Source organism: Hemitrygon akajei, chromosome 18 (assembly GCF_048418815.1).
Source record: "Hemitrygon akajei chromosome 18, sHemAka1.3, whole genome shotgun sequence".
Taxonomy (NCBI): domain Eukaryota; kingdom Metazoa; phylum Chordata; class Chondrichthyes; order Myliobatiformes; family Dasyatidae; genus Hemitrygon; species Hemitrygon akajei.
In genome coordinates this window covers 30,293,425-30,320,070 of record NC_133141.1, presented here as the reverse complement: position 1 = coordinate 30,320,070, position 26,646 = coordinate 30,293,425, and the positions used below count along the sequence as shown (strand labels likewise).

Sequence of the window (26,646 nt, the reverse complement as noted above, 5' to 3'; positions counted from 1 at the left end):
AGTCTCCCCCTTAACCTCCCCAACACCCGGTGATTTCCAACGTCCCCATTTAACCTCCCCAACACCCGGTGATTTCCAACGTCCCCATTCAGAGACCCCTTAACCTCCCCAACACCCGGTGATTTCCAACGTCCCCATTCAGTCTCCCCCTTAACCTCCCCAACACCCGGTGATTTCCAACGTCCCCATTCAGTCTCCCCCTTAACCTCCCCAACACCCGGTGATTTCCAACGTCCCCATTCAGTGTCCCCCTTAACCTCCCCAACACCCGGTGATTTCCAACGTCCCCATTCCGTGTCCCCCTTAACCTCCCCAACACCCGGTGATTTCCAACGTCCCCATTCAGTGTCCCCTTAACATCCCCAACACCCGGTGATTTCCAACGTCCCCATTCAGTGTCCCCCTTAACCTCCCCAATACCCAGTGATTTCCAACGTCCCCATTCAGTCTCCCCCCCAACACCCGGTGATTTCCAACGTCCCCATTCAGTGTCCCCCCTTAACCTCTCCAACACCCGGTGATTTCAACGTCCCATTCAGTGTCCCCCTTAACCTCTCCAACACCCGGTGATTTCCAACGTCCCCATTCAGTGTCCCCCTTAACCTCTCCAACACCCGGTGATTTCCAACGTCCCCATTCAGTGTCCCCCTTAACCTCCCCAACACCCGGTGATTTCCAACGTCCCCATTCAGTCTCCCCCTTAACCTCCCCAACACCCGGTGATTTCCAACGTCCCCATTCAGTGTCCCCTTAACCTCCCCAACACCCGGTGATTTCCAATGTCCCCATTCAGTCTCCCCCTTAACCTCCCCAACACCCGGTGATTTCCAACGTCCCCATTCAGTGTCCCCCTTAACCTCCCCAACACCCGGTGATTTCCAACGTCCCCATTCAGTCTCCCCCTTAACCTCCCCAACACCCGGTGATTTCCAACGTCCCCATTCAGTGTCCCCCTTAACCTCCCCAACACCCGGTGATTTCCAACGTCCCCATTCAGTCTCCCCCTTAACCTCCCCAACACCCGGTGATTTCCAACGTCCCATTCAGTGTCCCCCTTAACCTCCCCAACACCCGGTGATTTCCAACGTCCCCATTCAGTGTCCCCCTTAACCTCCCCAACACCCGGTGATTTCCAACGTCCCCATTCAGTGTCCCCCTTAACCTCCCCCAACACCCGGTGATTTCCAACGTCCCCATTCAGTCTCCCCCTTAACCTCCCCAACACCCGGTGATTTCCAACGTCCCCATTCAGTGTCCCCCTTAACCTCCCCAACACCCGGTGATTTCCAACGTCCCCATTCAGTGTCCCCCTTAACCTCCCCAACACCCGGTGATTTCCAACGTCCCATTCAGTCTCCCCCTTAACCTCCCCCAACACCCGGTGATTTCCAACGTCCCCATTCAGTGTCCCCCTTAACCTCCCCAACACCCGGTGATTTCCAACGTCCCCATTCAGTCTCCCCCTTAACCTCCCAACACCCGGTGATTTCCAACATCCCCATTCAGTCTCCCCCTTAACCTCCCCAACACCCGGTGATTTCCAACGTCCCCATTCAGTGTCCCCCTTAACCTCCCCCAACACCCGGTGATTTCCAACGTCCCCATTCAGTCTCCCCCTTAACCTCCCCAACACCCGGTGATTTCCAACGTCCCCATTCAGTGTCCCCCTTAACCTCCCCAACACCCGGTGATTTCCAACGTCCCCATTCAGTGTCCCCCTTAACCTCCCCAACACCCGGTGATTTCCAACGTCCCCATTCAGTCTCCCCCTTAACCTCCCCCAACACCCGGTGATTTCCAACGTCCCCATTCAGTGTCCCCCTTAACCTCCCAACACCCGGTGATTTCCAACGTCCCCATTCAGTCTCCCCCTTAACCTCCCCAACACCCGGTGATTTCCAACATCCCCATTCAGTCTCCCCTTAACCTCCCCAACACCCGGTGATTTCCAACGTCCCCATTCAGTGTCCCCCTTAACCTCCCCAACACCCGGTGATTTCCAACGTCCCCATTCAGTCTCCCCCTTAATCTCCCCAACACCCGGTGATTTCCAACGTCCCATTCAGTCTCCCCCTTAAGCTCCCCAACACCCGGTGATTTCCAGCGTCCCCATTCAGTGTCCCCCTTAACCTCCCCAACACCCGGTGATTTCCAACGTCCCCATTCAGTGTCCCCCTTAACCTCCCCAACACCCGGTGATTTCCAACGTCCCCATTCAGTCTCCCCCTTAACCACCCCAACACCCGGTGATTTCCAACGTCCCCATTCAGTGTCCCCCTTAACCTCCCCAACACCCGGTGATTTCCAACGTCCCCATTCAGTCTCCCCCTTAACCTCCCCAACACCCGGTGATTTCCAACGCCCCCATTCAGTGTCCCCCTTAACCTCCCCAACACCCGGTGATTTCCAACGTCCCCATTCAGTCTCCCCCTTAACCTCCCCAACACCCGGTGATTTCCAACGTCCCCATTCAGTGTCCCCCTTAACCTCCCCAACACCCGGTGATTTCCAACGTCCCCATTCAGTGTCCCCCTTAACCTCCCCAACACCCGGTGATTTCCAACGTCCCCATTCAGTGTCCCCCTTAACCTCCCCAACACCCGGTGATTTCCAACGTCCCCATTCAGTCTTCCCCCTTAACCCCCCCAACACCCGGTGATTTCCAACGTCCCCATTCAGTGTCCCCCTTAACCTCCCCAACACCCGGTGATTTCCAACGTCCCCATTCAGTCTCCCCCTTAACCTCCCCAACACCCGGTGATTTCCAACGTCCCCATTCAGTGTCCCCCTTAACCTCCCCAACACCCGGTGATTTCCAACGTCCCCATTCAGTGTCCCCCTTAACCTCCCCAACACCCGGTGATTTCCAACGTCCCCATTCAGTCTCCCCCTTAACCTCCCCAACACCCGGTGATTTCCAACGTCCCCATTCAGTCTCCCCCTTAACCTTCCCAACACCCGGTGATTTCCAACGCCCCCATTCAGTCTCCTTAAACTACCACAAATAAAATATTTTAAATGCAATCTACAAAAGAGGAACATTTTATTTGTTTGCAGGAAGATGCCAGCTTCAGCAAACTTATTGCAAGTGTGGCATGTGTTCTTAGCTGGGAGGGTTCTTGCTGTCCTGTCTCCTCATTGCCCCCTCTCTTTCCGCCTCGTATCACAGCCACTAGCGCCACTCAGACTAGAGAGGAATTTGAGGTGCCAGGTTTGAACTGACACGTTGTGATCTGCAAACGAATGACCTTCTGATTCCCAGTTGGAGTTGCTTGGTGCCCGTCTTTCTTGGGGAGGGTGAGGTAGCGTTAACTGACGTGCGAGGTCGACCTTCAAAGACAAGGCTGCCTGTGCGCCCTGGTAATTACTGTCAACACCAGTCGCCCAGCACCTGCCACTGACACTGCTCAGGGACAGCTCAGCTGCAGTGACAGTGTGAGGTCGGTGAGTGAGAGAGGGGCGGACAGTGGGATGGGGTAGTGCAGAGAGAGGGAGGGTGAGGATGGGAAAGGCAGAAAGGATGGGAAGAGTAAGGAGAGGCGGGGAGTTGAGGCATAGAGACTGGGAGAAAGAAAAAAGAAAACTGTGAGGAAGGAGGGATGGTGAAATAGCAGATAAAAGTGATGGAGGAGGAGCGACGAGTGGAAGGAAGGAGGGGATGGGAAAAACTGAAGAGGGAAAGAGGAATAGAGAGGGGGAAGAAGGGTAGAGTCGGGAAGAAGTGCGCAGAGGGGAAGGGAGAGTGACAGTAAATTGTAGCTGTGAAGGATAGGCATGGTGGGCTGTGGGGGTAGGGATGTAGGTGAGGAAGGAGGGAGTCATAGAGAAGGGGAGGGAGGGAATCAGATGGAAGGGGAGGTGAGGAAAGGGGTTACAGAGATGGGGAGGACTGTTGAGTGTTACGGAGCAGAGGAAGGATGTAAGGGAGATGGAGACGGGCATGGAGACAGGTTGGGGGAGAGATGCAGTGGAGGGAGGAGCAGTGGTCGCAGTTCGAACTCCACCTGTTCAACCCTTTCCTCGGACTCTAGCCGCTGTAGAACATTACCCAGTTGGTCTTCTCCTGTTTGATTGACAGCTCAGTCAACTGATTGCTCAGATATACTCAGTGATCTCCCAACTCCTCCCACCCTTCCACACAATGCTGATGCATGCAATAAAGAAAATTCAGCAATAAAGTCTTTCACCCATCATGACCATGATGAGCACAATCCCAAATGAAGTCAAACACTTAAGGGGGAGACTGAATGGGGACGTTGGAATCACCGGGTGTTGGGGAGATTAAGGGGGAGACTGAATGGGGACGTTGGAAATCACCGGGTGTTGGGGAGGTTAAGGGGGACACTGAATGGGGACGTTGGAAATCACCGGGTGTTGGGGAGATTAAGGGGGAGACTGAATGGGACGTTGGAAATCACCGGGTGTTGGGGAGGTTAAGGGGGAGACTGAATGGGGACGTTGGAAATCACCGGGTGTTGGGGAGGTTAAGGGGGACACTGAATGGGGACGTTGGAAATCACCGGGTGTTGGGGAGGTTAAGGGGGACACTGAATGGGGACGTTGGAAATCACCGGGTGTTGGGGAGGTTAAGGGGGACACTGAATGGGGACATTGGAAATCACCGGGTGTTGGGGGAGGTTAAGGGGGAGACCGAATGGGGACGTTGGAAATCACCGGGTGTTGGGGAGGTTAAGGGGGAGACCGAATGGGGACGTTGGAAATCACAGGTGTTGGGGGAGGTTAAGGGGGACACTGAATGGGGACGTTGGAAATCACCGGGTGTTGGGGAGGTTAAGGGGGAGACTGAATGGGGACGTTGGAAATCACCGGGTGTTGGGGGAGGTTAAGGGGGACACTGAATGGGGACGTTGAAATCACCGGTTTGAGCAGGGCTGAAGGAGTTGTGATGTGGTGGAGAACGAGCTGTGCTCTCAGTCGACTTCCTCCCTCCCTCCATCTCAGGCAACGTGTCACCTTGGTTTGTCCACAGGAGAAGGCTGACAGCCCACGTGGCTTGTCTTAGCATCTGGCAGGTCAGTGTCCCCCTGCCGAGAGGTGACCTTGCCAGAACGCAGTACGTGAGTGGGGTGCAGAGTAGTCTCTCCTCGGTCACTCATACAGAGGGAGGAAGAATTTTCCTTCCTGTCTGCTGTACCTGTCACTCAAGATTATACTGTTTGCTGCGTACTTCTCTGTGTTGTCCTTTGCCACTCACTCCCCACCATCCTGTGTCAGTCCCCAAACTAATCCCACTGTCCCACTCTCTCCCCACAGCCCTGTGTCAGTCCCCAAACTAATCCCACTGTCCCACTCTCTACCCACAGTCCCCTTTCAGTCCCCAAAGTAATCCCACTGTCCCACTCTCTCCCCACAGTCCCCTTTCAGTCCCCAAAGTAATCCCACTGTCCCACTCTCTCCCCACAGTCCCCTTTCAGTCCCCAAACTAATCCCACTGCCCCACTCTCTCCCACAGCCCTGTGTCAGTCCCCAAACTAATCCCACTGTCCCGCTCTCTACCCACAGCCCTGTGTCAGTCCCTAAACTAATCCCACTGTCCCACTCTCTCCCCACAGTCCTGTGTCAGTCCCCAAACTAATCCCACTGTCCACTCTTTCCCCACAGCCCTCATCAGTCCCCAAACTAATCCCACTGTCCCACTCTCTCCCCACAGCCCTGTGTCAGTCCCCAAACTAATCCCACTGTCCCACTCTCTCCCCACAGCCCTGTGTCAGTCCCCAAACTAATCCCACTGTCCCACTCTCTACACACAGCCCTGTGTCAGTCCCCAAACTAATCCCACTGTCCCACTCTCTACCCACAGCCCTGTGTCAGTCCCCAAACTAATCCCACTGTCCCGCTCTCTACCACAGCCCTGTGTCAGTCCCCAAACTAATCCCACTGTCCCACTCTCTCCCCACAGTCCTGTGTCAGTCCCAAACTAATCCCACTGTCCCACTCTTTCCCCACAGCCCTGTGTCAGTCCCCAAACTAATCCCACTGTCCCACTCTTTCCCCACAGCCCTGTGTCAGTCCCCAAACTAATCCCACTGTCCCACACTCTCCCCACAGCCCTCATCAGTCCCCAAACTAATCCCACTGTCCCACTCTCTCCCCACAGCCCTGTGTCAGTCCCCAAACTAATCCCACTGTCCCACTCTCTCCCCACAGCCCTGTGTCAGTCCCCAAACTAATCCCACTGTCCCACTCTCTCCCCACAGCCCTCATCAGTCCCCAAACTAATCCCACTGTCCCACTCTCTCCCCACAGCCCTCATCAGTCCCCAAACTAATCCCACTGTCCTACTCTCTCCCCACAGCCCTGTGTCAGTCCCCAAACTAATCCCACTGTCCCGCTCTCTACCCACAGCCCTGTGTCAGTCCCCAAACTAATCCCACTGTCCCACTCTCTCCCCACAGCCCTGTGTCAGTCCCCAAACTAATCCCACTGTCCCACACTCTCCCCACAGCCCTGTGTCAGTCCCCAAACTAATCCCACTGTCCCACTCACTCCCCACAGCCCTGTGTCAGTCCCCAAACTAATCCCACTGTCCCACTCTCTCCCCACAGCCCTGTGTCAGTCCCCAAACTAATCCCACTGTCCCACTCTCTCCCCACAGTCCCCTTTCAGTCCCCAAACTAATCCCACTGCCCCACTCTCTCCCCACAGTCCCCTTTCAGTCCCCAAACTAATCCCACTGCCCCACTCTCTCCCCACAGCCCTGTGTCAGTCCCCAAACTAATCCCACTGTCCCGCTCTCTACCCACAGCCCTGTGTCAGTCCCTAAACTAATCCCACTGTCCCACTCTCTCCCCACAGCCCTGTGTCAGTCCCCAAACTAATCCCACTGTCCCACTCTCTCCCCACAGCCCTGTGTCAGTCCCCAAACTAATCCCACTGTCCCGCTCTCTACCCACAGCCCTGTGTCAGTCCCCAAACTAATCCCACTGTCCCACTCTCTCCCCACAGCCCTGTGTCAGTCCCCAAACTAATCCCACTGTCCCACACTCTCCCCACAGCCCTGTGTCAGTCCCCAAACTAATCCCACTGTCCCACTCACTCCCCACAGCCCTGTGTCAGTCCCCAAACTAATCCCACTGCCCCACTCTCTCCCCACAGCCCTGTGTCAGTCCACAAACTAATCCCACTGTCCCACTCTCTCCCCACAGCCCTGTGTCAGTCCCCAAACTAATCCCACTGTCCCACTCTCTCCCCACAGTCCCCTTTCAGTCCCCAAACTAATCCCACTGCCCCACTCTCTCCCCACAGTCCCCTTTCAGTCCCCAAACTAATCCCACTGCCCCACTCTCTCCCCACAGCCCTGTGTCAGTCCCCAAACTAATCCCACTGTCCCGCTCTCTACCCACAGCCCTGTGTCAGTCCCTAAACTAATCCCACTGTCCCACTCTCTCCCCACAGCCCTGTGTCAGTCCCCAAACTAATCCCACTGTCCCACTCTCTCCCCACAGTCCCCTTTCAGTCCCCAAACTAATCCCACTGTCCCACTCTCTCCCCACAGCCCTCATCAGTCCCCAAACTAATTCCACTGTCCCACTCACTCCCCACAGCCCTGTGTCAGTCCCCAGACTAATCCCACTGTCGCACTCTCTCCCCACAGTCCTGTGTCAGTCCCCAAACTAATCCCACTGTCCCACTCTCTCCCCACAGTCCCCTTTCAGTCCCCAAACTAATCCCACTGTCCTACTCTCTCCCCACAGCCCTGTGTCAGTCCCCAAACTAATCCCACTGCCCTGCTCTCTCCCCACAGCCCAGTGTCAGTCCCCAAACTAATCCCACTGTCCTACTCTCTCCCCACAGCCCTCATCAGTCCCCAAACTAATCCCACAGTCCCACTCTCTCCCCACAGCCCTCATCAGTCCCCAAACTAATCCCACAGTCCCACTCTCTCCCCACAGCCCAGTGTCAGTCCCCAAACTAATCCCACTGTCCTACTCTCTCCCCACAGCCCTCATCAGTCCCCAAACTAATCCCACCGTCCCACTCTCTCCCCACAGTCCTGTGTCAGTCCCCACACTAATCCCACCGTCCCACTCTCTCCCCACAGTCCTCTGTCAGTCCCCACACTAATCCCACTCTCTCCCCACAGTCCTGTGTCAGTCCCCACACTAATCCCACTGTTCCACTCTCTCCCCACAGTCCTGTGTCAGTCCCCACACTAATCGCACTCTCACTCTCTCCCCACAGCCCTGTGTCAGTCCCAAACTAATCCCACTGTCCCACTCTCTCCCCACAGTCCTGTGTCAGTCCCCACTCTCTCCCCACAGTCCTGTGTCAGTCCCCACAGTAATCCCACTGTCCCACTCTCTCCCCACAGCCCTGTGTCAGTCCCCAAACTAATCCCACTGTCCCACTCTCTCCCCACAGCCCTGTGTCAGTCCCCAAACTAATCCCACTGTCCCACTCTCTCCCCACAGCCCTCATCAGTCCCCAAACTAATCCCACTGCCCCACTCTCTCCCCACAGTCCCCTTTCAGTCTCCAAACTAATCCCACTGCCCCACTCTCTCCCCACAGCCCTGTGTCAGTCCCCAAACTAATCCCACTGTCCCACTCTCTACCCACAGTCCCCTTTCAGTCCCCAAAGTAATCCCACTGTCCCACTCTCTCCCCACAGCCCTGTGTCAGTCCCCAAACTAATCCCACTGTCCCACTCTCTCCCCACAGCCCTGTGTCAGTCCCCAAACTAATCCCACTGTCCCACTCTCTCCCCACAGCCCTCATCAGTCCCCAAACTAATCCCACTGTCCCACTCTCTCCCCACAGCCCTCATCAGTCCCCAAACTAATCCCACTGTCCCACTCTCACCCCATAGTGTTGACGTATCTTTTGAAAATTCGGGGTCAGACAGAGAGTGAATGTCCCTCCACACCGTCCCATCACACACTCCCAGGGGTCAGACACAGAGTGAATCTCCCTCCACACCGTCCCATCACACACTCCCAGGGGTCAGACACAGAGTGAATCTCCCTGCACACCGTCCCATCACACACTCCCAGGGGTCAGACACAGAGTGAATCTCCCTCCACACCGTCCCATCACACACTCCCGGGGTCAGACACAGTGTGAATCTCCCTCCACACCGTCCCATCACACACTCCCAGGGTCAGACACAGAGTGAATCTCCCTCCACACCGTCCCATCACACACTCCCGTGGTCAGACAGAGAGTGAATCTCCCTCCACACTGTCCCATCACACACTCCCAAGGTCAGACACAGAGTGAAACTCCCTCCACACTGTCCCATCACACACTCTCAGGGTCAGACACAGAGTGAATCTCCCTCCACACCGTCCCATCACACACTCCCAGGGTCAGACACAGAGTGAATCTCCCTCCACACTGTCCCATCACACAGTCCCAGGGTCAGACACAGAGTGAAACTCCCTCCACACTGTCCCATCACACACTCTCAGGGTCAGACACAGAGTGAATCTCCCTCCACACTGTCCCATCACACACTCCCAGGGTCAGACACAGAGTGAATCTCCCTCCACACCATCCCATCACACACTCCCAGGGTCAGACACAGAGTGGATCTCCCTCCACAACGTCCCATCACACACTCTCAGGGTCAGACACAGAGTGAATCTCCCTCCACACTGTCCCATCACACAATCCCAGGGTCAGACACAGAGTCAACCTCCCTCCACACTGTCCCATCACACACTCCCAGGGTCAGACACAGAGTGAATCTCCCTCCACACTGTCCCATCACACACTCTCAGGGTCAGACACAGAGTGAATCTCCCTCCACACTGTTCCATCACACACTCCCAGGGTCAGACACAGAGTGGATCTCCCTCCACACCGTCCCATCACACACTCCCAGGGTCAGACACAGAGTGAATCTCCCTCCACACCGTCCCATCACACAGTCCCAGGGTCAGACACAGAGTGAAACTCCCTCCACACTGTCCCATCACACAGTCCCAGGGTCAGACACAGATTGAAACTCCCTCCACACCGTCCCATCACACACTCCCAGGGTCAGACACAGAGTGAAACTCCCTCCACACTGTCCCATCACACAGTCCCAGGGTCAGACACAGATTGAAACTCCCTCCACACCGTCCCATCACACACTCCCAGGGTCAGACACAGAGTGAATCTCCCTCCACACCATCCCATCACACACTCCCAGGGTCAGACACAGAGTGAATCTCCCTCCACACCATCCCATCACACACTCCCAGGGTCAGACACAGAGTGGATCTCCCTCCACACCATCCCATCACACACTCCCAGGGTCAGACACAGAGTGGATCTCCCTCCACACCGTCCCATCACACACTCCCAGGGTCAGATACAGTGTGAATCTCCCTCCACACTGTCCCATCACACACTCCCAGGGTCAGACACAGAGTGAATCTCCCTCCACACTGTCCCATCACACACTCCCAGGGTCAGACACAGAGTGAATCTCCCTCCACACTGTCCCATCACACACTCCCAGGGTCAGACACAGAGTGAATTTCCCTCCACACTGTCCCATCACACACTCCCAGGGTCAGACACAGAGTGAATTTCCCTCCACACTGTCCCATCACACACAGTGTTTCACTCTCTCTCACTCTCACTCACTTGCTCTCCCTTCTCCTGCTTCTCCTCTAGCCTGTGAAGGATGCCTTTCAAAGTGCGGCAGTTGTTTTAGGGGTCCGCACAGGTCGCTATGAGAACGCGGTGGGGACAGGGCGCTGCCATTCCTCGCAGTGGACGGGTCAGGAGTCAATGGCGGACAGCGACCCTGAGCTGTGGAAACTCATGCAGAAGGAGAAAGACAGGCAGTGCCGAGGGCTTGAATTGATCGCCTCTGAGGTGAGGGAGTGAACAGGAACCTGTGTGTGTCAGCTACTCCCCCATGCAGTTCTTTGTCCTCCATCCCTCCCCCTTTCCCTTTCTCATCGACTTCCCCATCTCTCCCCCTCCTGTCTCTCCTGCCTCACCACCTCTCGCAATCCCTCCCTTCCAAATCGCCAACTTTCCTTCCCTTTCTCACCTCCCTTTCACCCTCTCCCCTCTCCCTGATCTTTCTTGCCATCATTTATTTTACCCCTTTCTCCTTCTCTCCTCTCTGCTCTCTTTATCTTCTCCTTTCTGTATCGCGCGCTCTCTGTCTGAACCCTCTCTTTCCGTTACGCTCTCCCTCTCCTGCTCCCCTCCGTCTCTTAACTCGCTCCCTCCTCCCTGTTCCCCTAACCCCCCACCGCCAATGACACTCTTTCTGTTTTCTCTCTCTCCGCTCCCTCTCCTCCCCCTCCCCTTCTCTTTCCCCTTTCTCCCTTCCATCTCCCCCATCCAGTACATCCCCCTCCATTGAGACTCTCTAACCCCCTCTCCCTTGCCTTGCAGAATTTCTGCAGCCGAGCCTGTCTCGAGGCCCTTGGTTCCTGCCTCCAGAACAAGTATTCCGAAGGATACCCAGGGACGAGGTGAGCGGATCTTTGGTAACGTGATCTGGGTAGGGTCCCCAATTAACCAGATCTTTGCCAGTTCTATGCCTCCCCCCAAGTCTCCTAACTGTCTGTCTGAGGAGGGAGGGGCAGTGAGGAGGGAGCACTCTGGGATGGGCAGTGCCTTTCTTTAATATGTTTCCTTCTCTCCCCACCCCACCCCACTCTCCCCTCACCCCTCTCCCATCAACTCACTCTCTCTCTCTCTCTCCCCTCTCTCCCCTCCCCCTCTCTCCTCTCCTCTCTTCCCCCCACCCCCTCCCCAACAGGTACTATGGAGGGACGGAAATCATCGATGAGGTGGAACGCCTTTGCCAGCGCCGGGCACTGGAGGCCTTTCACCTCGACCCCAGCCTGTGGGGTGTGAATGTCCAGCCCTACTCGGGATCTCCTGCCAACTTCGCCGCCTACACCGCCGTGCTGAGCCCACACGATCGGATTATGGGGCTGGATCTTCCTGAGGGGGGACAGTGAGTGCCACTTGTTTCCCCATCTCACCAGTGTCTGGCCTGTGCTGTCTCCTCAGTCTTCCCACCTTCACTCTCTGTCTTTTTGTGCGTCTTATTCTATCCGAGTGTGCCTCTCTCTTTCCCTCTCCATTTTACCCTTCTCTCCCTCTCCCTGTCTCTTTCCTTACCTTTCTCTCTCACTCTCACTCCATTCTCTTGCTCCTGACCCCTCCTCCTTCTCTTACAGTCTCACACACGGTTACATGTCTGACGTGAAGCGGATTTCAGCAACATCCATCTACTTTGAATCAATGCCATACAAACTGAACGTGAGTGTGTGTCCCCCTGTATCACCCACCATTCTCCCCTCTCTCCCTCACTCCCTCCTGGCCCTCTTCTCACCCTTTCCTCCTAAACCTTTGCCTCCCTTACTCCCATCCAACCTCCCCACACTTTCACTCCCCCTCCGCACCCCCTTTCCCTCCCTCACTCACATTGCTCCCCTTCCTCCCTCCCCATTGCCTCCTACCCTCTCCTCTCCACTCTCTCCTCGCTCCTCTCCCCCCACCCCTAATTCCCATGCCCTCAACACCATTTCACCCCTTCCCCTTTCTCCCCCTCCCATTCCCCTCTCTCCCCCTCTCCTCTCCCTCTCTTCCCGTCCTTCCCTTCTCTCATAGGGCAGTGACTTTCACCTTGCCCCTCCTTCCTTCCGACAGCCCACCACCGGACTGATCGACTACGACCAGCTGGCCCTGACCGCCCGCCTCTTCCGTCCACGACTGATCATCGCTGGAACCAGCGCCTACTCACGGCTCATCGACTACAGCCGTTTCCGACAGGTATGTCTCATCAGCCTGTTCCAGCACAGGAGGGGACACAGTGACAGGTAGGGGTGAGGGGGAGGTCACTGAGATGGGATGGGGTGTAGCGGTGAGAGGGCTTCACAGACACAGGGAGGGGTGTAGAGGAGGGAGGGGGGTCACAGAGACGGTGAATGGTGTAGGGGTGGGGGGTCACAGACACAGGGAGGGGTGTAGAGGAGGGAGGGGGTCACAGAGACGGTGAATGGTGTAGGGGTGGGGGGTCACAGACACAGGGAGGGGTGTAGAGGAGGGAGGGGGTCACAGAGACGGTGAATAGTGTAGGGGTGGGGGGTCACAGACACAGGGAGGGGTGTAGAGGAGGGAGGGGTCACAGAGACGGTGAATAGTGTAGGGGTGGGGGGTCACAGACACAGGGAAGGGTGTAGAGGAGGGAGGGGTCACAGAGACGGTGAATGGTGTAGGGGTGGGGGGTCACAGACACAGGGAGGGGTGTAGGGGAGGGAGGGGGTCACAGAGACGGTGAATAGTGTAGGGGTGGGGGGTCACAGACACAGGGAAGGGTGTAGGGGAGGGAGGGGGTCACAGAGATGGTGAATGGTGTAGGGGTGGGGGGTCACAGACACAGGGAGGGGTGTAGAGGAGGGAGGGGGTCACAGAGATGGTGAATGGTGTAGGGGTGGGGGGTCACAGACACAGGGAGGGGTGTAGAGGAGGGAGGGGGTCACAGAGACGGTGAATGGTGTAGGGGTGGGGGGTCACAGACACAGGGAGGGGTGTAGAGGAGGGAGGGGGTCACAGAGACGGTGAATAGTGTAGGGGTGGGGGGTCACAGACACAGGGAGGGGTGTAGAGGAGGGAGGGGGTCACAGAGACGGTGAATGGTGTAGGGGTGGGGGGTCACAGACACAGGGAGGGGTGTAGAGGAGGGAGGGGGTCACAGAGACAGGGAGGGGTGTAGAGGAGGGAGGGGGTCACAGAGACGGTGAATGGTGTAGGGGTGGGGGGTCACAGACACAGGGAGGGGTGTAGAGGAGGGAGGGGGTCACAGAGACAGGGAGGGGTGTAGAGGAGGGAGGGGGGTCACAGAGACAGGGAGGGGTGTAGAGGAGGGAGGGGGTCACAGACACAGGGAGGGGTGTAGAGGAGGGAGGGGGTCACAGAGACGGTGAATGGTGTAGGGGTGGGGGGTCACAGACACAGGGAGGGGTGTAGAGGAGGGAGGGGGTCACAGAGACAGGGAGGGGTGTAGAGGAGGGAGGGGGTCACAGACACAGGGAGGGGTGTAGAGGAGGGAGGGGGTCACAGAGACGGTGAATGGTGTAGGGGTGGGGGGTCACAGACACAGGGAGGGGTGTAGAGGAGGGAGGGGGTCACAGAGACGGTGAATGGTGTAGGGGTGGGGGGTCACAGACACAGGGAAGGGTGTAGAGGAGGGAGGGGTCACAGAGACGGTGAATAGTGTAGGGGTGGGGGGTCACAGACACAGGGAGGGGTGTAGAGGAGGGAGGGGGTCACAGAGATGGTGAATGGTGTAGGGGTGGGGGGTCACAGACACAGGGAGGGGTGTAGAGGAGGGAGGGGGTCACAGAAACGGTGAATAGTGTAGGGGTGGGGGGTCACAGACACAGGGAGGGGTGTAGAGGAGGGAGGGGGTCACAGAGACAGGGAGGGGTGTAGAGGAGGGAGGGGGTCACAGACACAGGGAGGGGTGTAGAGGAGGGAGGGGGTCACAGAGACGGTGAATGGTGTAGGGGTGGGGGGTCACAGACACAGGGAGGGGTGTAGAGGAGGGAGGGGGTCACAGAGACGGTGAATGGTGTAGGGGTGGGGGGTCACAGACACAGGGAGGGGTGTAGAGGAGGGAGGGGGTCACAGAGACGGTGAATAGTGTAGGGGTGGGGGGTCACAGACACAGGGAAGGGTGTAGAGGAGGGAGGGGTCACAGAGACGGTGAATAGTGTAGAGGAGGGAGGGGGTCACAGAGACGGTGAATAGTGTAGGGGTGGGGGGTCACAGACACAGGGAAGGGTGTAGAGGAGGGAGGGGTCACAGAGACGGTGAATAGTGTAGAGGAGGGAGGGGTCACAGAGATGGTGAATGGTGTAGGGGTGGGGGGTCACAGACACAGGGAGGGGTGTAGAGGAGGGAGGGGGTCACAGAAACGGTGAATAGTGTAGGGGTGGGGGGGTCACAGACACAGGGAGGGGTGTAGAGGAGGGAGGGGGTCACAGAGAGGGTGAATGGTGTAGGGGTGGGGGGTCACAGACACAGGGAGGGGTGTAGAGGAGGGAGGGGGTCACAGACACAGGGAGGGGTGTAGAGGAGGGAGGGGGTCACAGAGACGGTGAATGGTGTAGGGGTGGGGGGTCACAGACACAGGGAGGGGTGTAGAGGAGGGAGGGGTCACAGAGACGGTGAATAGTGTAGAGGAGGGAGGGGTCACAGAGATGGTGAATGGTGTAGGGGTGGGGGGTCACAGACACAGGGAGGGGTGTAGAGGAGGGAGGGGGTCACAGAAACGGTGAATAGTGTAGGGGTGGGGGGTCACAGACACAGGGAGGGGTGTAGAGGAGGGAGGGGGTCACAGAGACGGTGAATGGTGTAGGGGTGGGGGGTCACAGACACAGGGAGGGGTGTAGAGGAGGGAGGGGGTCACAGAGACGGTGAATAGTGTAGGGGTGGGGGGTCACAGACACAGGGAGGGGTGTAGAGGAGGGAGGGGGTCACAGAGACGGTGAATAGTGTAGGGGTGGGGGGTCACAGACACAGGGAGGGGTGTAGAGGAGGGAGGGGGTCACAGACACAGGGAGGGGTGTAGAGGAGGGAGGGGGTCACAGACACAGGGAGGGGTGTAGAGGAGGGAGGGGGTCACAGAGACGGTGAATAGTGTAGGGGTGGGGGGTCACAGACACAGGGAGGGGTGTAGAGGAGGGAGGGGGTCACAGACACAGGGAGGGGTGTAGAGGAGGGAGGGGGTCACAGAGACGGTGAATGGTGTAGGGGTGGGGGGTCACAGACACAGGGAGGGGTGTAGAGGAGGGAGGGGGTCACAGAGACGGTAATAGTGTAGGGGTGGGGGGTCACAGACACAGGGAGGGGTGTAGAGGAGGGAGGGGGTCACAGAGACGGTGAATAGTGTAGGGGTGGGAGGGGGTCACAGACACAGGGAGGGGTGTAGAGGAGGGAGGGGGTCACAGAGACGGTGAATAGTGTAGGGGTGGGAGGGGGTCACAGACACAGGGAGGGGTGTAGAGGAGGGAGGGGTCACAGAGACGGTGAATAGTGTAGGGGAGGGAGGGGGTCACAGAGACGGTGAATGGTGTAGGGGTGGGGGGTCACAGACACAGGGAGGGGTGTAGAGGAGGGAGGGGTCACAGAGATGGTGAATGGTGTAGGGGTGGGGGGTCACAGACACAGGGAGGGGTGTAGAGGAGGGAGGGGGTCACAGAGACGGTGAATAGTGTAGGGGTGGGGGGTCACAGACACAGGGAGGGGTGTAGAGGAGGGAGGGGGTCACAGAGACAGGGAGGGGTGTAGAGGAGGGAGGGGGTCACAGAGACAGGGAGGGGTGTAGAGGAGGGAGGGGGTCACAGAGACAGGGAGGGGTGTAGAGGAGGGAGGGGGTCACAGACACAGGGAGGGGTGTAGAGGAGGGAGGGGGTCACAGAGACGGTGAATGGTGTAGGGGTGGGGGGTCACAGAGACAGGGAGGGGTGTAGAGGAGGGAGGGGGTCACAGAGATGGTGAATAGTGTAGGGGTGGGGGGTCACAGACACAGGGAAGGGTGTAGGGGAGGGAGGGGTCACAGAGACGGTGAATAGTGTAGGGGTGGGGGGTCACAGACACAGGGAGGGGTGTAGAGGAGGGAGGGGGTCACAGAGACGGTGAATGGTGTAGGGGTGGGGGGTCACAGACACAGGGAGGGGTGTAGAGGAGGGAGGGGTCACAGAGATGGTGAATGGTGTAGGGGTGGGGGGTCACAGACACAGGGAGGGGTGTAGAGGAGGGAGGGGGTCACAGAGACAGGGAGGGGTGTAGAGGAGGGAGGGGGTCACAGAGATGGGGAGGGGTGTAGAGGAGGGAGGGGGTCACAGAGACGGTGAATGGTGTAGAGGAGGGAGGGGGTCACAGACACAGGGAGGGGTGTAGAGGAGGGAGGGGGTCACAGAGACGGTGAATGGTGTAGGGGTGGGGGGTCACAGAGACAGGGAGGGGTGTAGAGGAGGGAGGGGGTCACAGAGACGGTGAATAGTGTAGGGGTGGGGGGTCACAGACACAGGGAGGGGTGTAGAGGAGGGAGGGGTCACAGAGATGGTGAATGGTGTAGGGGTGGGGGGTCACAGACACAGGGAGGGGTGTAGAGGAGGGAGGGGGTCACAGAGATGGTGAATAGTGTAGGGGTGGGGGGTCACAGACACAGGGAGGGGTGTAGAGGAGGGAGGGGGTCACAGAGACGGTGAATAGTGTAGGGGTGGGGGGTCACAGAGACAGGGAGGGGTGTAGAGGAGGGAGGGGGTCACAGAGACAGGGAGGGGTGTAGAGGAGGGAGGGGGTCACAGACACAGGGAGGGGTGTAGAGGAGGGAGGGGGTCACAGAGACGGTGAATGGTGTAGGGGTGGGGGGTCACAGACACAGGGAGGGGTGTAGAGGAGGGAGGGGGTCACAGACACAGGGAGGGGTGTAGAGGAGGGAGGGGGTCACAGAGACAGGGAGGGGTGTAGAGGAGGGAGGGGGTCACAGAGACAGGGAGGGGTGTAGAGGAGGGAGGGGGTCACAGACACAGGGAGGGGTGTAGAGGAGGGAGGGGGTCACAGAGACGGTGAATGGTGTAGGGGTGGGGGGTCACAGAGACAGGGAGGGGTGTAGAGGAGGGAGGGGGTCACAGAGATGGTGAATAGTGTAGGGGTGGGGGGTCACAGAGACAGGGAGGGGTGTAGAGGAGGGAGGGGGTCACAGAGACGGTGAATGGTGTAGGGCTGGGGGGTCACAGACACAGGGAAGGGTGTAGAGGAGGGAGGGGTCACAGAGACGGTGAATAGTGTAGGGGTGGGGGGTCACAGAGACAGGGAGGGGTGTAGAGGAGGGAGGGGTCACAGAGATGGTGAATGGTGTAGGGGTGGGGGGTCACAGACACAGGGAGGGGTGTAGAGGAGGGAGGGGGTCACAGAGACGGTGAATAGTGTAGGGGTGGGGGGTCACAGACACAGGGAGGGGTGTAGAGGAGGGAGGGGGTCACAGAGACGGTGAATAGTGTAGGGGTGGGGGGTCACAGACACAGGGAGGGGTGTAGAGGAGGGAGGGGGTCACAGAGACGGTGAATAGTGTAGAGGTGGGGGGTCACAGACACGGAGGGGTGTAGAGGAGGGAGGGGGTCACAGAGACGGTGAATGGTGTAGGGGTGGGGGGTCACAGACACAGGGAGGGGTGTAGAGGAGGGAGGGGGTCACAGACACAGGGAGGGGTGTAGAGGAGGGAGGGGGTCACAGAGACGGTGAATAGTGTAGGGGTGGGGGGTCACAGACACAGGGAGGGGTGTAGAGGAGGGAGGGGGTCACAGAGACGGTGAATAGTGTAGGGGTGGGGGGTCACAGACACAGGGAGGGGTGTAGAGGAGGGAGGGGGTCACAGAGACAGGGAGGGGTGTAGAGGAGGGAGGGGGTCACAGAGACAGGGAGGGGTGTAGAGGAGGGAGGGGGTCACAGAGACAGGGAGGGGTGTAGAGGAGGGAGGGGGTCACAGACACAGGGAGGGGTGTAGAGGAGGGAGGGGGTCACAGAGACGGTGAATGGTGTAGGGGTGGGGGGTCACAGAGACAGGGAGGGGTGTAGAGGAGGGAGGGGGTCACAGAGATGGTGAATAGTGTAGGGGTGGGGGGTCACAGACACAGGGAAGGGTGTAGGGGAGGGAGGGGTCACAGAGACGGTGAATAGTGTAGGGGTGGGGGGTCACAGACACAGGGAGGGGTGTAGAGGAGGGAGGGGGTCACAGAGACGGTGAATGGTGTAGGGGTGGGGGGTCACAGACACAGGGAGGGGTGTAGAGGAGGGAGGGGTCACAGAGATGGTGAATGGTGTAGGGGTGGGGGGTCACAGACACAGGGAGGGGTGTAGAGGAGGGAGGGGGTCACAGAGACAGGGAGGGGTGTAGAGGAGGGAGGGGGTCACAGAGATGGGGAGGGGTGTAGAGGAGGGAGGGGGTCACAGAGACGGTGAATGGTGTAGAGGAGGGAGGGGGTCACAGACACAGGGAGGGGTGTAGAGGAGGGAGGGGGTCACAGAGACGGTGAATGGTGTAGGGGTGGGGGGTCACAGAGACAGGGAGGGGTGTAGAGGAGGGAGGGGGTCACAGAGACGGTGAATAGTGTAGGGGTGGGGGGTCACAGACACAGGGAGGGGTGTAGAGGAGGGAGGGGTCACAGAGATGGTGAATGGTGTAGGGGTGGGGGGTCACAGACACAGGGAGGGGTGTAGAGGAGGGAGGGGGTCACAGAGATGGTGAATAGTGTAGGGGTGGGGGGTCACAGACACAGGGAGGGGTGTAGAGGAGGGAGGGGGTCACAGAGACGGTGAATAGTGTAGGGGTGGGGGGTCACAGACACAGGGAGGGGTGTAGAGGAGGGAGGGGGTCACAGAGACAGGGAGGGGTGTAGAGGAGGGAGGGGGTCACAGAGACAGGGAGGGGTGTAGAGGAGGGAGGGGGGTCACAGACACAGGGAGGGGTGTAGAGGAGGGAGGGGGTCACAGAGACGGTGAATGGTGTAGGGGTGGGGGGTCACAGACACAGGGAGGGGTGTAGAGGAGGGAGGGGGGTCACAGACACAGGGAGGGGTGTAGAGGAGGGAGGGGGTCACAGAGACAGGGAGGGGTGTAGAGGAGGGAGGGGGTCACAGAGACAGGGAGGGGTGTAGAGGAGGGAGGGGGTCACAGACACAGGGAGGGGTGTAGAGGAGGGAGGGGGTCACAGAGACGGTGAATGGTGTAGGGGTGGGGGGTCACAGAGACAGGGAGGGGTGTAGAGGAGGGAGGGGGTCACAGAGATGGTGAATAGTGTAGGGGTGGGGGGTCACAGAGACAGGGAGGGGTGTAGAGGAGGGAGGGGGTCACAGAGACGGTGAATGGTGTAGGGGTGGGGGGTCACAGACACAGGGAAGGGTGTAGAGGAGGGAGGGGTCACAGAGACGGTGAATAGTGTAGGGGTGGGGGGTCACAGAGACAGGGAGGGGTGTAGAGGAGGGAGGGGTCACAGAGATGGTGAATGGTGTAGGGGTGGGGGGTCACAGACACAGGGAGGGGTGTAGAGGAGGGAGGGGGTCACAGAGACGGTGAATAGTGTAGGGGTGGGGGGGTCACAGACACAGGGAGGGGTGTAGAGGAGGGAGGGGGTCACAGAGACGGTGAATAGTGTAGGGGTGGGGGGTCACAGACACAGGGAGGGGTGTAGAGGAGGGAGGGGGTCACAGAGACGGTGAATAGTGTAGAGGTGGGGGGTCACAGACACGGAGGGGTGTAGAGGAGGGAGGGGGTCACAGAGACGGTGAATGGTGTAGGGGTGGGGGGGTCACAGACACAGGGAGGGGTGTAGAGGAGGGAGGGGGTCACAGACACAGGGAGGGGTGTAGAGGAGGGAGGGGGTCACAGAGACGGTGAATAGTGTAGGGGTGGGGGGTCACAGACACAGGGAGGGGTGTAGAGGAGGGAGGGGGTCACAGAGACGGTGAATAGTGTAGGGGTGGGGGGTCACAGACACAGGGAGGGGTGTAGAGGAGGGAGGGGGTCACAGAGACGGTGAATGGTGTAGGGGTGGGGGGGTCACAGACACAGGGAGGGGTGTAGAGGAGGGAGGGGGTCACAGAGACGGTGAATAGTGTAGGGGTGGGGGGTCACAGACACAGGGAGGGGTGTAGAGGAGGGAGGGGGTCACAGAGACAGGGAGGGGTGTAGAGGAGGGAGGGGGTCACAGAGACAGGGAGGGGTGTAGAGGAGGGAGGGGGTCACAGACACAGGGAGGGGTGTAGAGGAGGGAGGGGGTCACAGAGACGGTGAATGGTGTAGGGGTGGGGGGTCACAGACACACGGAGGGGTGTAGAGGAGGGAGGGGGTCACAGAGACAGGGAGGGGTGTAGAGGAGGGAGGGGTCACAGAGACGGTGAATGGTGTAGGGGTGGGGGGTCACAGACACACGGAGGGGTGTAGAGGAGGGAGGGGGTCACAGAGACAGGGTGGGGAGAGCGTTACAGAGTTTGGACCTGATTTCTCCCCCCAAACAGATCTGTGATGAGGTGAAGGCATACTTACTGTCCGACATGGCCCACATCAGTGGGCTGGTGGCAGCCAAGGTGATTCCTTCTCCTTTCGAGTACTCGGACCTGGTCACCAGTACCACGCACAAGACACTCCGCGGAGCCCGGTGAGAAATTATCGCCCTTCTCCTCACCGTCCCTGCCACAGCGTGGCGCTCCCTCTTCACCGCCCCCTCCCTCACCATCGCACTCCCTCCTCACTGCTCCTTCCGCAATGTGGTGCTCAGTGCTCGCTACCCCTCCCTCATTTCAATGGCTGCAGAACCTTTGCCTGAGCTGGGGTGGATCGTCAGAGTGATACAACACGGAAACTGGCCCTTCGGCCCTTTTAGTCCGTGTCAACTCACCTGGTCCCCTCCATCCCTGTTTGGCCCATATCCCTCTACACCTTTCCCATCATTGGACCTGCCCAACACACGCAAAATGCTGGAGGTACTCAGCAGGTCAGGCAGCATCTACAGAGGGGAATAAACCGTCAGCACTTCAGGCCGAGCTCTTTCATCAGGACTGGAAAGGAAGGGGGCAGAAGCAAAAGTAAGAAGGTGAGGGGAGAGGAAATATTACAAACTGGTAAGTGATAGGTGAAACAAGGTAGAGGGAGGAAGGTGTAAAATTCCTTCTTCAGGCCTTTATCTCTTCCACTGATTGCCTCCTAGCTTCACAACATCCACACACACCCCCACCTCCTAATGAAGAGTGTCAGCCCAAAACATCAACTTATTGGAATTGGTTTATTACTGTCACCCGTACTGTGATACAGTGAAAAGCTTGTCTTGCATACTGTCCATACAGATCAGATCGTTGGCATCGAGGTAGAACAAGGTAAAACATAACAGAATAAAGTGTCACAGTTCTCGGAGAGTTCACAGGAATCTCGGAGAGAAGTCATTTTTTTACACTGCTCGGGTAAAAGAGGCTAGACTGCACAGGCCCGTGACGTAGAGCGCCAAAGGTTTAAAAAAGAAAGACCACCGTATCCAGCGGGCAGTGGAGTGAGAGGGAGCAGAGTGGGACGGCTTTGGCTCAACAGGCTTCGGTGTGAACAGGCAGAGGCGAGGGTGGGTTCCGGTAAGTTTTGTTTGTTTAGAGTAGAGAGAATGCCAGGCAGGATGTTGGAATGCTCCTCTTGCAGGATGTGGGAAGTCAGTGAGATCTCCGGTGTCCCTGACAACAATATCTGCAAGAAGTGCATCCAGCTGCAGCTCCTAACAAATCGTGTTAGGGAACTGGAGCAGGAGCTGGATGACCTCCGGATCATTCGGGAGAATGAGGAGTTTGTAGATAGTAGCTACAGGGAGGCAGTCACGCCAAAGGAGAATTGGATTACCGTCAGGCGAGGGAAGGGGAAAGGGCAGGCAGAGCAGGGTTCCCCTGTGGCCATTCCCCTCAGCAACAAGTATACCGATTTGGATGCTGTTGGGGGGGGTGACTTACCTGGGACAAGCTGCGGCAGCCGGATCTCTGGCACTGAGTCTGATTCTGCAGTGCGGAAGGGAGGGAGGAAGAAGAGGAGAGCGGTAGTGACAGGGGACTCGATAGTTAGAGGTACAGACAGGAGGTTCTGTGGTCGTGACAGAGACTCCCAATGGTTTGTTGCCTCCCGGGTGCCAGGGTCAGGGATGTCTCTGATCGTGTGCACAGCATTCTGAAATGGGAGAGTGATCAGCCAGATGTCGTGGTACACATCGGTACCAATGACGTAGGAAGGAAGAGTGATGAGGTCCTGAAGAGTGAGTATAGAGAGCTTGGTAGGAAGTTAAAAAGCAAGACCTCGAGGGTGGTAATCTCAGGATTGCTACCTGTGCCACGTGCCAGTGAGGGTAAGGACAGGATGCTCTGGCGGATGAACACGTGGCTGAGGAACTGGTGTAGGGGGCAGGGTTTCAGATTTCAGGATCATTGGGACCTCTTCTGGGGCAGGTGGGACCTATACAAGAGAGACAGGTTACACCTGAACTACAAGGGGACCAATATACTTGCAGGGAGGTTTGCTAGTGTTATTGGGGAGGGTTTAAACTAGATTTGCAGGGGGATGGGAACCCAAAGTGCCAGAGCAGATAGTGGAACGGGGGTGAAAATAAATGATGTTAAAGATTCATGCAAAGTCACAAATAGAAAGGTTGTGTGTGATGGTAATAATCTTCTGAGGTGTGTCTATTTCAATACGAGGAGTATTGTGGGGAAGGCTGACGAGCTGAGGGTGTGGATTGACACGTGGAATTATGACATCATAGCCATTACTGAAACTTGGCTACAGGAGGGGCAGGACTGGCAGCTCAATGTTCCAGGGTTCCGATGTTTCAGACGTGATACAGGCAGAGCGATGAAGGGTGGGGGAGTGGCATTGCTAGTCAGGGAAAATGTTACAGCAGTACTCAGGCAGGACAGATTAGAGGACTTGTCTATAGAGGCCATATGGGTGGAGCTGAGAAACAGGAAAGGTATGATCACATTAATAGGGTTGTATTATAGACCACTAACAGTGTGCCAGAGGTCTGTGAGTGTCAGGGAGCAGGAGTGAGTGCCATTGCTATTACAAAGGAAAAAGTGTTAGGTAAACTCAAAGGTCTTAAGGTGGATAAGTCACCTGGACCAGATGGAGTCATCCCAGAGTCCACGTGGAGGAGTCTGCTTTTCGTGATGTTCTGAGCTGTGTCCACAACTCTCTGCAGTTTCTTGCGGTCACGGGCAGAGCTGTTGCCGTACCAAACCCTGATGCATCCAGGTAGCATGCTTTTTGTGTGCATCAATAAAAATTGGTGAGGGTCAGGGGGACATGCTGAATTTCTTTATTTCCATTCAGTTCCTTACAGAGATAGTGCCTAACCTGCTGAATGCCTCCAGTATTTTGGGTGTCTGTTATATCCACTGTCAAAGACCCACCACACACCCACCCCTTCAAACAACACTGCAAAAGGGCCAGCTTCCTGGCAAAGGGTCTCAATCAGAAATGTCCTTTTTCTCCAGCCTCCGCTGTCTTTCTTTCTCTTTCTGTCTCCCTCTCCCCCCCCTTGTCCCTCGCCCATCTCCCTCCTACCTCACTCCCCCCGCTCCCTCCTTCTCTCCCTCCCTGTCTCCATCCCTCTCTCATTCACTCTCTCATTCACTCTCTCGCACAACACTGGAATCTATCAGGGCACCTGGGATCGGTCACCTTCCCAGACGCCGACTGTCTTGTCTGACTCCCTCGAGTCCCTCCGAGTTCCCAACAACTACCGTACGCTGTGTCTGCAATGCCTGACCTCTGCTCACCACCTTCTCCCAAAGCGCGGGCCTTATCTTCTACCGCAAGGGAGTGCGTTCAGTGGACAAGAAGACGGGAGCTAAGGTCATGTACGATCTGGAAGAGAGGGTCAACTTTGCCGTCTTCCCTTCGCTGCAAGGTGGCCCGCACAACCACGCCATCGCAAGCGTGGCAGCAGCCCTGAAACAGGTAACCTGCTCCCACTCCCCTCAACACCTCCAGCAGCCCTGAAACAGGTAACCTGCTCCCACTCCCCTCAACACCTCCAGCAGCCCTGAAACAGGTAACCTGCTCCCACTCCCCTCAACACCTCCAGCAGCCCTGAAACAGGTAACCTGCTCCCACTCCCCTCAACACCTCCAGCAGCCCTGAAACAGGTAACCTGCTCCCACTCCCCTCAACACCTCCAGCAGCCCTGAAACAGGTAACCTGCTCCCACTCCCCTCAACACCTCCAGCAGCCCTGAAACAGGTAACCTGCTCCCACTCCCCTCAACACCTCTCACCTTAAACTAACTCACCTTTTCTAACCCCTCATGATTTTATTGACCCCTATCAAGTCACCCCTTCAGCCTCGTTCACTCCAGAGAAAACAGTTCCGGCCTGTCCAGTCTCTCCTTATACCACAAGCCCTCCAATCCTGGCAGCATCCCAGTGAATCTTTCCTGCACTGCCTTCAGCTCAATCCCATCCCATCCTTCCAGAACTGCACACAGTACTCTCCAACATCTGGTACAACAGTTAGCTCAACACCATTATTGCTCGGGGCATTGGAGGTCCAGGGTTCAATTCCGATGTGTCTCTGTACGGAGTTTGTATGTCCTTCCCCATGAACGCATGGATTTCCTCCAGATGCTCTGGTTTCCTCCCACAATCCAAAGATGCACCGGTGAGTACGGTTAATTGCCCATTGTAAATTGTCCTGTAAATTGGGCTAGTCTTACAAAGAGGTCCCAACTTCTGAAGTCCTAACACCCCTTGGAATAAAGCAATAGCTGTCAAATTATCTCCTACCTCCCCCCAATACCCTCACCTGTCCATCTCTCTCCTCTTCCCTCCCTTTATCCCTTCCCAACCCCCTCACCCATCCCTCTCTTTCCCCTCTTCCCCCTCCATCCTGCCAAATCCCTCTCTCTTTCTCCTCTTCCCCTCCACCCCAACACCTTGACCCATCCCTCTCTTTTCCGCTTTCCTCCATCCTCCATCCCCTCACCCATCCTTCCTCTTCCCTCCATCCCTTCCCCAGCTCCCTCACTGAATTCGCACAACCTTCCCACAGCTCCATACAACCTCCTCTCTCCAGTCCTACATACAATCCCATGAGTTGGGGAGGGGAGAGGATTCACAAGACAGGTGTGACTCAGGGAGGCTCTCTCTACTCCCACCCTGGTGTAGTGAAAGGTTTGACACTGTTCCTCCCCCGACAGGCGAACTCCCCGATGTTCAAAGAATATTCCCAGCAGGTCCTAAAAAATGCAAAGGCCATGGCAAATGCCCTGCTGAAGAGAGGCTACACCTTGGTATCTGGTGAGTGGCATCTTCCTTCATCCTTCCCCCTCGCCCTCTTCCCCTACCCTTCCTGTCTTCATGACCCTATCCATCCCTCCCGGGCTCTGTGAACTCCTCCCTTCACTACACACCACCCCGTCTCGATGACCTTTTCCACCCCCTGCACCCCTCTGTGACCCTCTCCATCTCTTGCACCTCTCCTTGTCTCTGTCACATTACCAGGTCCAGTTGTTGAAGAACCGAGTGACACATCTGTCCTGTAGCAAACTGCTCTTGTTACATTTATTTTCAACCCAGCCCTGTCACCCCCTCGTGGTGGGATGGCTGCCGTTACAACGTGATGTGGTTGAACATTCCAGTGACTGTGGAGAACGTCGGGCAAGGGGGTTGTAGGGCGATAAGCTAGAGTGTATCAGCGAATTGTTGGAGGATTTGTAATACAGATAGATGGATAAATCAGTAAATGGGCTTATCGTTGTGACATGTACTGGGGCAGTGAGAAGCTTGTTTTGCGTGCTGTACACACAGATCATCACACAGTGCACTGAGGTAGAACAAGGTAAAACAATAAAAGAATGCAGAATAAAGTGTCACAGTCACAGAGAAAGTGCAGAGCAGGCAGACAATAAGGTGGATTGTGAGGTCAAGAGTCCGTCTTATCGTACTAAGGGACTGTTCAATAGTCTTATTAAAGTGGAGTAGAAGCTGTGCTTTCAGGCTTTTGTGTCTTCTGCCTGATGGGAGAGGGTGAGGGGAAGAGAGAACGTCTGGGGTGGGTGGTGGCTTTGATGATGTTGTCTGTTTTACTAAGGCAGTGAGAAGTGTAGACAGAGTCCATGGAGGGGAGGCTG

The 26,646-nt window shown here is 57.1% G+C and overlaps 1 protein-coding gene across 1 annotated transcript in view; it reads left to right on the top strand.

Moving 5' to 3' along the window:
- Nucleotides 1–26,646, top strand: part of shmt2 (serine hydroxymethyltransferase 2 (mitochondrial)) — a 48,441-nt gene that overhangs the window by 16,257 nt on the left and 5,538 nt on the right. Inside the window, exons 2-9 of the mRNA XM_073071234.1 lie at nt 10,629–10,832; nt 11,367–11,446; nt 11,737–11,937; nt 12,164–12,245; nt 12,636–12,758; nt 21,011–21,150; nt 24,311–24,476; nt 25,714–25,813. Of these exons, the coding sequence (XP_072927335.1) occupies nt 10,629–10,832; nt 11,367–11,446; nt 11,737–11,937; nt 12,164–12,245; nt 12,636–12,758; nt 21,011–21,150; nt 24,311–24,476; nt 25,714–25,813 (1,096 nt within the window). The remainder of the gene's footprint in view (nt 1–10,628; nt 10,833–11,366; nt 11,447–11,736; nt 11,938–12,163; nt 12,246–12,635; nt 12,759–21,010; nt 21,151–24,310; nt 24,477–25,713; nt 25,814–26,646) is intronic.